The 12,129-nt window shown below is 32.1% G+C and overlaps 1 protein-coding gene across 7 annotated transcripts in view; it reads left to right on the top strand.

The window, feature by feature from the left end:
• LOC109542800 (protein CREBRF homolog) overlaps positions 1-11,775 on the top strand; it is a 13,791-nt gene extending 2,016 nt beyond the window's left edge. Inside the window, exons 1-12 of one of the 7 annotated variants that reach the window (XM_019912180.2) lie at positions 3,513-3,800; positions 3,975-4,163; positions 4,777-4,935; positions 4,996-5,181; positions 5,417-5,515; positions 5,841-5,987; positions 7,654-7,813; positions 8,460-8,599; positions 8,659-8,853; positions 9,066-9,314; positions 9,371-9,493; positions 9,578-11,775. In XM_019912180.2, the coding sequence (XP_019767739.2) occupies positions 3,680-3,800; positions 3,975-4,163; positions 4,777-4,935; positions 4,996-5,181; positions 5,417-5,515; positions 5,841-5,987; positions 7,654-7,813; positions 8,460-8,599; positions 8,659-8,853; positions 9,066-9,314; positions 9,371-9,493; positions 9,578-9,690 (1,881 nt within the window). In that variant the 5' untranslated portion in view covers positions 3,513-3,679 and the 3' untranslated portion in view covers positions 9,691-11,775. Of the gene's footprint in view, positions 1-3,507; positions 3,801-3,972; positions 4,164-4,776; positions 4,936-4,995; positions 5,182-5,416; positions 5,516-5,840; positions 5,988-7,653; positions 7,814-8,459; positions 8,600-8,658; positions 8,881-9,065; positions 9,315-9,370 lie in introns of those variants that run through there. The other 6 variants (XM_019912178.2, XM_019912179.2, XM_019912175.2 and 3 more) reach the window with 6 other exon arrangements.
• Positions 11,776-12,129: the final 354 nt, after the last annotated feature.

Here is a 12,129-nt window from a genome sequence, read left to right as displayed (position 1 = left end):
CCAAATTAATTATAAAAAATTTTACTTTCATCTATTTAGTGCCCGGAAAAAATCTAATCTAATCCGACTGCACTAATTGTTCCATTGAAGGATATAGTAATTTAGGTGCGAATCTGCTGGGTCAGAGATAATTTATCACCGAAGACAGAATGCCCTTTGTTCCTTTATGTATGCAAGAGCTGATGGTAAAAAAAAGTAATAACATTTTTTATGAGTAACGTTTTTTCCATTTTATCGACACTATTTTATTTGAGCACAAAAAAAGGTGACCACATTTTTTATCCTTCCCACTTAAGGACAGTAAAATGTGAAAAATCTTCTATTTTCATGCTAATCACTGATTACAATTGCTAGAAATGCTAGAGAAGCACTGCTATTGGTCGAAAAAGATCAAGTTTCAAGGACAAGGAACAGCTCAGAATTCCGAAAAAACAGGCAGTCGGTCACAACCTGTGACTCACAGGCCTGGTCACATTAAAGAAAATATCGGAGACGGCTGTTACTGCTGTTTCCGACATTTTCTGTTCATTGAATATTGCTATTTGCCGAATCATGGGTGCACGTCCCACTCCCATACATACAAAACCTTACCACTTCACGAGAATAAAAAGATTATAAAAAATGTAAAAAATAAAAAAAAATAAAAAAAGGCACAAAATCAGGTATTTGCCTTTTTGCTTTGTTGAAATATCGAAATACCATGTTGTACTGGTCCTCACCAGCATCGTAGGCGAGCCCTGTTATTTTAAATATCGGTCATAGGTACCGACTGTTCCATATCGATATCTGTTCCAAAATACCTGTGACAATTATTTCGTGTCGTCTCTAATGCCAAGTACTAACTAAACTAAGTACTAATCACTTTTATTTCCATTCAAATTATAAAATATTTTTAAGATGTTTTCAGAAGGTAATTTTAAAGGACCTATCCTGTAGTAATAATCAGCCTAAAAGCTTTCCAAAAATTAAGCATAGGCCGAACAAAATGTATAACCGCATTAGCGATCAGTAAAGACTAAATTGATATTAAAACATACAAATTTAAAAATCATAAAATCATATTAGATGCCTACGATGTTTAAGTAACTGTTATGTTAAAAACTTGTAATCAGCAATAAGTTTTTTCTTTGAATGTCAAATCATAAAAAGTCACAAGAGCAGATCGTTTTTAAGTTCAGACTGCGAAGTTTCGGCGTTTAACTTATTTTAAGATCAAGTATTTGCACAGACAAACTGAAATCAAAAATGTTTTTAGGAAAACCATCTTCCAAAAAAACTCTGAGAACAGTTGCACTCTGTATGCACAGGAATAATAATTATAAACAAGGCTAGATAATCAAGTTAGCTTACTGTTGCTTAGAAAAACTGTTTTTACGAATCTAGTAAAATAAGCAATAATTAAACGGGTTTTCAATCAATTCAACGGTTTTTCTCCATAAAATATTATCGGAAATACAATTTATTGCAATGAAATTCTTATTGCTATTGCATAAACTCCCTTTTTGCTAATCTTTCAGGATAAGGCTAACAATACGTGTGCATTTTAATATGAATTACTTTGTTTATGGCATGATTATTTTCAATTAATGGCTTTCCAGAAAACCAGTACACTCAGTTAAATTCCGAAAACCTACTTGCCTAAGGCACCAACAGTCAGTAAATAAAAAATAATTTTGCTTCAAAATATCTATTTTTTGTATCTACCGTGTAGTTGTTGTCTATCCTTTGGATTAAACTAGTTTCATCTACATGGTGTTTTATGAGGAATCGCAAACATTTAAGGGAAGTTAGAGCAGTAGAAGAATTTGAAGTCAGTAATTATTAAAGACCTAAAGAGTTTGTGTGGTTTTACTACTTTCTCGTAAATACCAAAATGATCGAAAAAATTACTTGTGATCGTTTGCTCCTCCGCTAATCGCTAAACCACTTTTCTGCTGGTTGATAAAATAGAATATAAAAACTTTTTTACACATATTTTCCCTCTTAGAATTGTTTTCAAGCCCTCTCAATTCACTAAAAGGGAAATTTATGATCTTGTTGAAATTGTGTGTTTTCTCAGCCTTTCGAGAGTGCCGTGCCAGTATAATTAAAATTATAAAACACCCGGTATATTCCGCCTGCTTAAATGTTTAGGACATAGGTACGCAAAGAATGTTCATATTTACTCAACTCAGTTCTTTGCAATGCATTTCAGACATTGATTAATACAGTAATATAAATATGTATTACTGAATAAGTTTTTCATATCTAGTTGGAGGCTGATTAAATAAGGAAAAATCCGGCATTCTTCATAAAATGTGACACGGTAGTCCATTAACATAGACCAACTGATTAACATTTAAATCGTAAATCTGGTCTGAAACATGATGCACATGTTTATTACCTACTGTACTCAATGAGTCTAAGTTATTTCATCACATTTTACCATTTGTACTCTGCACCTAATCTGAAGGAATTTAATTGAAAAATCGCTAAACCATGTTTTGCTTACATAAGACGAATTAAATTAATTTAAATGATTCATTTGTGATAATATCATGTTTCTTCACTCTTCAACCATTTATTCAACTGGTTCTCCAATCCGCGGCCAGTCACATTTGAAAAATAATTAACACAAAAATTCACCTGCCCGTTTCAAGGTTTGCAGGAGCGACAAGGTGTTACGCGCTTATTGTACAGAAAAGAATAGATAAAAGTAACATTGAAAGGTTAAAACACTTTACAACCAAGTAATGAACTTGACAATGATTTTATGTTTATGATCATGGCAATTTTATTCAGCGCTATGTTCATTTTGTTTTATTTACTTTTGCATTGAATGGAATTAGCTAGGAATTGTAACTACAAGGTGGGGCGACATTTTTTTAATGAATAAATGATGAGTATAAAAATGTAAAATATCTTATCAATCTGAGATATTGTCACAATAAACTCCACAGAAAAGTATATTTGGTGTAACTTTACATGTGAATAAGTTCAGATTGTAGTACGCTGCATTATCGAACTACTGATTACTATACTATTATCTGAGGATTTAATGACCAGTCGAGACCATTTAAAAAACATTTACAAACTTGTGGTTTAGTGTTTTTCTGACGAAGAAAACAGAAGCTCTTCTGTGCCGACTGTGCGTTATGGTTCATAATTCACACTTTTAATTTTACGACCCTTAGTTGCACAGAAACACTTGCGGAATTAATGCACATTTTAATAGATAAAATCATTTGTATCGCGAGTGATGCACTTTTTATTGCCACTAGCCACTCAGTAAGATCTCGTATGACCTCAGCTAATCATAAGTATTGCAATTTTTTCGTGAAATGCTTTTTTAGTTGCCTCCAGTCAGATGGATTTATTATGTTAAGGAAATTTGATGTTATAGGTGCGAATTTCCACAAGGAAAAAGTTTGTGTTGTATCTCGCCTTTTGATAAAACATTAAATAATGAAATTATCCTGCTTGGGAGATAAAATTATATCAATTTACTTTCGATTTATAAAAAAATATAAGATTATTGCCCTATTTCGATAATTTGCCCTCTGCTGCTGATAAAACTTATCTGATAATTTACATTCCATTTATGTACTTAGTTGTTAAAGCCAGTCTTTATTCTGAATTTAATAACTAAGTTAGTAGTTTTGTGTGTGTGTGCAATGAATAGCATTGCGATAAACAGCAAATGAATGAAAAATCAGTCCCACATTCCAGTGTTTTATTTAAGAATAGACCAGTTTTTGTGTATCGACTAAAATGTTGCAACCCAAATGTGTTCATCAAGGGACTTATCGCAATTATTCCATGTAAGCCCTAGATAGAGTATTGAACATGTTTCCAAAATACTGTAATTAAATCCACGTTCGTTCATTCATTGAGAATGGGAGAAAAAATTTACGAAACAGACAGTACCCAATTAATAAGAAAGCAGTTATTATCAATAACACTAGGATCTATAATAGTTTCTCTTCCTTTTAGAGGTATGGGAGATTTCCACGACTACAGCCTAGACCCTGGAATAATCATTAAACAAGAACCCATGAACGAATCAAACGTCATGATAACTTCGGCTTCTGTTCCTATTCCAGTCCGTAGAGAACCTCCACCGGAGTATAGAGATTTTATTTTCGATATGGATAATTCTCAAAGCCCTGTATGTGGAACCATAGGTTAGTTGAGAGGATAATCTAAAATCGATTTTTCCGAGACAGGAAATTTGTTTAATTTTTTCATCATACTGACTTTTTTTGAGTTTGCATAATAATGGTTTATCAATTCAACTGGTAATTCCAGATGTTCATTAGAAGGCCAATAAACTAATTTGCTATATATCATGCTTATAAAGCTTTGATATATTAATTTAATATCAACTTCGATTTGAATGCTATTTCCTCTTCAGTCGACCTTAAAAGATAAATACTATCTAATCAAGACAAATTGGAATTTCATATTGTAGAATTTTTTGATAAGCTAGATAGGTGATTGAACAAGAGGATAGTAAAGAAATAATATTCAGTATAATCCCTGAAAACCTATCAGTTTTAACTAATTATTGAAGATCGACAAATAATCGAACACTTTAGCACGTCATAGTGATTATCATTATTGCCAAATAAATGTTTATAAATATATTATTAGAGATTTCTTATTTTCCAATTATTGTAAAGCTAAACCACACACTGAGTGACATTCAACTTTGACTTGCATGAATTTCTCAGTTCCCACTCAAGGAATCCTCCATATTCAAAGCAGACATTATAAAGTAAATGTGTATCATCTTAGCAGGTTTCTCAACTGATCAAGCTCTATCACCCAGCAATCCTTATGACAGTTATTGGGGACACCGCATTATGACCAACGATGAACTTTTAAAGTCCGAAGCTCTAATTCATATGGATGAAGATGATATTTTTCAAGTGGACAAAAACGATCTTATTCAAGGTATGCGTACATTAATTGTTGTTCGCAAGAATTCATTCTAATTTGTTTTTCTTACTCAAGGTCCTACTTTGGCTGAATTGAATGCTAATGATGAAAATCTTCTTGGAGACCTCAACTTTGACGATTTACTGTTGCCAAATGATGGTAACTATACTATTTTGGAGAGCAACCCTAGTGCTTATTCTTTTAATAATAACACCACAAATAATAATCAGATAACAGGTTTAGCTTCATCATGTCCACAAGGTATGTAAATGGAAGACTTTGTGTTTGCCATTAAAAAAATTCAAATTATTCAAAATTGACCTCAATCCACTTGCGAAATAATAAACTGAAATTTTGGTAAATCTACATTGACCTTAGCCAACAGCCTTTAACATATCTTAAAGAAGGCAACATTGATAATAAAGACACACACAGAGCAAAAAAAGATTTTGTCGTTAAATACTTGCGAAATATTGATAAGAAGTATTTTTTGCAGGCATGATTTATTACAAGGACATAGAATTACCAGCTGTCGGAATCAACACGGGAAATTATGACTTTAATTCTAGAACTCCAGTCTCCGCTCTATCACCAGGTAACGAGGATTTTTGCGCCATTGAGAAACATGCCTGCCATTTAAATGACTGATTCTTTTGAAACCTAATAGGCGGCTTTAGTGTTCCATATATTTTGGTAATCAGTCCACGTGCCCGGTCATGGAATTCCCGATCTTTTTAACTAAAATTAGACGAAAGCATTCTTATACTACTACGTTTAATTATAGCAGAAGTAGCGTATATATGTACACAAATACGTCTTGGCAGGGATATTTATGAATTAACTGCTAGAATAATGGAACCAAGCAGATATGTGAAAATACTAAAAAAAGCAGTGAAGAAAATTATTTTATTTTTTCTCAGGCAGTCCAGCTAGCTCTAGTTCGTCAGTGGTCAATTCCCAAACTTCTCCGATGCATATCCACACCATTCAACCGAAACAGAGTACCCTTCATTCTTTGCTAATGAGAAAAGATAAATTCGAGTCGTCACCCGATAGATCCCTGTTAGGTAAGATTGACGGGCTTGCCCCGACATGCATTTAAATCAACCGAATTTAAATAAATCGAAATTGATTAAAGTTCAATATTTAGGAATTTTAAGCATCCGCTATCAGGCCACAATTGCATAATTTTACCATTTATTAAAATGAGAGCTTGTATAAAAGGTTTGATGAAATGTGATTCAATTTTAACAATTATTGGACAGTTGGTTTGAAAAGAGAATGTTTTATGATCGCCCAAGGTTGTTATTGCATGTTTCGAATCTCAAAGTCATTTATGTGTCTCATCAGAAAGTAGAAACATGCCACGATATTTCATTGACCAAGTGATATTATAGTAAAAGCCATATCGTTTAGTGTCGTTATCTTTGACCTTGCCGACGTTATCCATCAATCATTTGCATGCACTGTGGCTTGTTTGATATTCATATTACGATTTTTAATCTGGATAATCAAACCAAGCTGGAACGAGAGCCATTCTAGATACCTTAATAGTCGATGAGTTGGCTCATAACAAACATACTAGAGAATGTAAAGGTCATTACAATATTTGTAGATTAGTTTCCCGACCATAAATTGTCATTGAGAATATTAAAATAATCAGGCTCAAAATATGTACATGCGGATCAAACTTGTATTTGCTTTGATTTATGTGTAATTTGCCCGAACTAACGTTTTACACAGGTATTTAAAATCTCGCCGCAATCAGAATTTATCCAGTTCCAAATTTGTCAGTTGATTTTGTTGAGCAGTTTATTTTATAGGGTCTTCCTAAATATCATTCAACATCAAGCGTACAGGTTTAGCGTTTCCCCACTGAAATTTCAAATATTATTTTTTTTACTATTCGTTATAGCTCCTGAAGAATTTGAAATATTGAGCTAAACTCTGGGACAATATTCCAGACGCAAGTTGCAATATCAAATGAAATTGAAGAAATGCAAGGCATAATTCATAATACTAGCTTTTTAGACCATTTAAAATACTTGTCTCAAATTGAGCGAATCGAAGAAAATCATTAAACAAAACGAGTCGAGCTAAAGAAATGACAAAATTACGTTGGCATTTTGAAATCCATCAGCTGCTCACTGCTAAAGTTTAGGGAGATAAGTGAGAATCACCCTGTAGATTTTCGCAATTATTTAGAAAGTTCAATGATGTAAAATTATGTAGCAAAATCAATATTTGAGCAAAAAATTGAAATCCTAGACAGGAAACGAAGTGTTTTCGGACTATTAGACATAATATTTGGGTCTCATGACAAGGCCTTAAAAGCAGTTATAATTTAACGAAAATAAAAATTGTCAAACTTAAGACAAAAAGAAACAGATTTTCACAATTTTAATTAAAAAACTGCAAATGTTTAAAATCTTGCAGGCAGCCTGGGAATTAATTTCTCATGAAAATCTCATCATCTTAAGATTCCAGAAGAAGAGGATTCTCTGATTTTTATTATTTTATGTACACTTTGGGAAAAAAGATAAACATTGTCTTATTTCCTTCATAATTTATATAATAATTTCAATTAGGCTTCGGAATAAACCGAACACAAATTTTAATGCAAATTAACTGAAACTGAAATAAAATATTACGTATATAAATATAAATAAACAAATAAAAAACTACTACATTAAAGGTTCTTCTGATTTGATTTAGGAATAACTTTTTTATTAGGTCAGTCAATGCCGTCCAGCCGAAATACACCACTTCACTCTCCAAATTTGAAAATGTGCAGAAATCAAGCTTCAAGGCTGTCTTCTTCAGCTCCCACTCATGTCGATTTGGATCAATTGTGGCAAAGAAGAGAGCCCAGAAAACATTTATTATCAACAAGGTAGTTTTTTATTCTATTTATAGATAAGTCCTTTTCAGGGGGCAACTTAATGCGTGTTACTTTCTCTAGTATTTTTCTAAATACATTCAGCGTATTTTGGCATAAGAGATTTATATTTATCCGATTAAAAATAGTTTTAGCCTGGTCTAATTTAACACTGCTCCGGAAATTATTGTTTGCAAAGCTCGATTCTCATATATTTTTGTAGAGATTTGAAAACCTTGTAATTTAAAAAACAAGACTGAAAAGCAACGTTCCGTAATGTGTGAATGGCCGCTTTATTTTCCCGCCACATCAACAAATTCAATGTCACACTTACTAAGTTTAAATATTATTTCCCTATAATTTTTAGCTCGAAACAAACTTGCCAAATGGCGCTGGCACTAACATTGTTCAACGTCATTGATTTTACTATGACATGTTTACAATTCTACACTGATCCACTACAAATAACATTCGATTATGTCACAAAAATTCTGAAAGGAGCATGAATTTACTGGCTGACTGAGAATAATGTTTTGTTCAGCACGATATTCAGTTACACCAATTAACGGGGATTTAATTTAAAAAAATATGCTCTTTTGAAATGAATGAACATTTTCATTGCATTAATAAAATGATTATAAAAAATTAACTGTTCTTATAGTTCTTTAGCTGAATGTGGTTCTACATCGTCTCTATCAACCGGAGGGGTTCTTAGTCCTGATCCTCAAGACTACTCGCACGACGAATACGACAGTGACGAAGACAGTGATACTCACTATGAAGACTATTCATCGGATAATAGTGCGTTTTTACCGTTTTCCATACATTATTGGGTTGTAATTAAGGCCGATGAATTATAGATTCGGACGATGACGATGAACCCCCGAAAAATTCCAAAAAAGAAAAGTTCTTCTGGCAGTACAACATTCAATCTAAAGGACCAAAAGGTCAACGATTAGTTATGAAATCGAAAATGGAAGATCCGCACGTGCTTAACGAAATCACTGACCCTGTGTTTAGTCCTGATTGTTCTGTTAGGGGCATTAAACATAGTGGTAAGTTGGCGATCATAAGACACAGTGGTAAGTTAAAGGTTTTCATTTAATACTTTGAATGTGCAATTTTCCAAGGTATTTTTAATTAGCTGGCTATTCACCACTCATTTGAACTGTCCAAAGAACCATTCATGTCAACTATATTTTAAAGCTTTTCTGGAAAACTCTACAGCATTACTGAAAATTTGAAAATTGCGTCTTGAATATTTAAGGAAAAGCTCGTAAAGGTGATGGAAACGATTTAACTCCCAATCCTCGAAAGCTTTTTAACATTGGCAAAGAACTGGACAAATTGGGAAGAATAATCAACGATATGACGCCTGTTAGTGAGTTACCCTTCAATGTCCGACCCACTTCGCGGAAAGAGAAAAACAAATTGGCTTCTAGGGCTTGTAGGCTTAAAAAGAAAGCGCAACATGAAGCAAATAAAATTAAACTTCAAGGACTCGAACATGAACATAGTAAGTGATGCTTGATGATTTACTGGGCAATTTGAAATCAACATGTTTTATGTTAGGGCGGTACATCAACACAATTCAGCAACTAAAGCAGCTAATTACAGCTAAAGTCAACGAACCTAATCCAGAAACCCGAGAAGAGTTAGCCAAAAATATAGACAAATTAACGAAATCTTGCATAAGTAAGTATATTAACGATCCGAAATTTGACCAGAAAACCCATCAACAAGTTCAACAAATTCCTCATGTGAGTAATCCAACTTTAGGAGGAAAAGTGGCAGGCCATACTACCGAATATGTAAACAGGGTCCTTGATAAAATTAAAGCTGGAAGTAGTGGAAATACAGCATTATCTTCTAGCTTTACTGACGACTTATAGACTGCAGGAAATCAACGTAAAAATGAATCTCCCCCTGATAGAACACAGAGATGCCGTTTACAAAGTTAAGGTGAATATACATTTCTAAGAGTTGTACAAATCAAAAACTAGTCAATAAGATTACGGTATTCAAGCCATTCTTGTTAAAGTTTAAAACAATAGAAACCTCAGGATTTAAAGGTCAGAATGTGTGCATGTATGAAGAATTTCGGGTAGTTAAAATTTAAAAAAACTTCGGACATTTTCCAAATAAGGCAACCCAAATATATTTTTTTTCTGATACTACTTATTCCTTTCAATTCTTTATACATTGTCACTTGTCTGTGTGTTTTGATTATAAAAATGCAATCATACATGCCGCATATTTCGCTAACGATATCATCTCGCTATGTCTCGTCATTAATAAAACTAATTAACACTTAAATAAGTAGTGTTTTGTCCAATCAAATAGATTTGAGTGCTTTTGATCCTCAGGCATATGATAGCTTTAATAACAAGTTTTTAAAGTTTGTTACAAGGTACATAAAAAAAACTTTTTTAGAATAAGTAATGGTCAGCGTTGAAGGCTTATTGAGGGCCCAATTGTTGAATTATTCATAAACATATTTTATTTAGGACCTGTTACATTTGCAGAGTTGTGGGATTGATAACCTATTTTGGCCATAATATTTTTATACACAACTTAGAATATATTCTGAGCAAGTTTTTAATATTAGAATGCGTTACTGATTTAGGCTTAGAGCAAGAGTGCAGTTGCTGTTGCAGAAACCAGTCATAAAATTTTAAATATTTTATTTGAAAAAAAGAAAAACCCGGTAAATACATTACTTGAACAAAAATATGTTTGGAATTCTTGTTTTTAACCGATTTAGCCTGAAATCTTGGCTTAAACCTGGATATGTAGCTTTATATTAAGTTGTTAGGGCCAATACTTTACAGCATAGTTTTGTTTATCATTTTTATACGTTTTACAGTTGTTCCGCCAATATTACTGATGGTTTAAAACCACACACCCTGTATATATATTTCATTTTAAAATAAGACGTATTTTACTTGGCGTTAGTTTACGTTCTGGTTTATATTTTGTTACTTGTAGAGAAAAATGAGAATTTTATTTTTAAAGTTAAACAGCATACTTTCATAAAGGACTGAATAACTTCATTATTCGGGAATAATGTTGATTATTCGAAATTGGGTTAATGACCTTAACTGACTTAAAAATATTTTTCTTTGAACTCCTACTAGTCTAGCATGTCTTAATTTAGTTTTAAGGAATTTATTATTTTAGTTTATTAACGAAACCTTTTCATTTCTATAAAACATCTTTATTTTGGTAATGTTATGACGATTATAACGATGAAGAACTATTAGAAAGTAGCAATTTATATGTGCTCAAGATTAAACAATGTTCATAGTGAATAAATTTCAGTAAGTGATCAACTACTGAAAAAATGAGTACCATTTATTAACGTTACCTCTTTCCGTTAGTATCATATTGAGGAATTGTTTGATCATTATCAGATACATTTTGCTGTTTATTCAAGTATTATTAATAACAATTTAAGAGTTTGAATTACATGAAATTGCTACTTTGCGTAACTAAACTCCGGAATGATTTTATGATTGAAAATGATTACAAAAGATTGTGTTCATGTTGTGATAGAAATCTTAAAATAAGTGATGATATGGAGCTGGCCTCTTGAATTCTGTGCAGTTTTTGCAATTTGCAAACATTAGTTACTTTTGACATAGATTTATAATTATCATTCATACAATATTTACAACTTTGAAAGTATAAGATGTATGATATTACGGTAAAACTATTTTTGGTGTTGGACATTTGCTCTCTATTTTGCTTTCGGCCGTGATTTCTGCACAAAATCTAACTTCACATGAGAATTAAAATCCGTTGAAATTAAATCTCACTCTTCCTATAGAGTCCGAATAGAAATTACAACTTCAACTTATAAACCAAAATAGTTTTATGGAAAACTGGCTGTGCGAAAGATAGTGATAGGTATTAGATGTAGAATTGGTTATTTTTTAATGATTAAAAGGCCAAGTAAAATACAGGATTTACAGTTAGTTGATTTTTAATGCATACAAAAAAATCCATTTAGAAAATAGTGAAAAGCATTTCCTATATTTTATGAGTGAATCAATTGCTCAATGGAAATGTGAATACTGTGCTTCAAATCACTTCAAAATGGTTAGAACTTAAATATATTCTTATAAGAACTACACATGTTACTGTAAAAATATCTACTTACGTTAATAATAATTTGCTATATGTCCGTATTAACATAATACATTTCCAACTGTAAAAAAGAAATAATTATAGTCCAAATTTAACGGGACATTTCCATTTGGCTCATTGATATAATTAATTTCAAATTTCCAATACACATTTAAAACATTATTCACCAAAATAGAACAATT

Source organism: Dendroctonus ponderosae, unplaced genomic scaffold (genome assembly GCF_020466585.1).
Source record: "Dendroctonus ponderosae isolate FM_Combo_2020 unplaced genomic scaffold, Dpon_F_20191213v2 Dpon_F_20191213_7, whole genome shotgun sequence".
Lineage (NCBI taxonomy): Eukaryota > Metazoa > Arthropoda > Insecta > Coleoptera > Curculionidae > Dendroctonus > Dendroctonus ponderosae.
The sequence above is the reverse complement of the archived record's forward strand: the minus strand, read 5'-3'. Positions and strand labels throughout refer to the sequence as shown.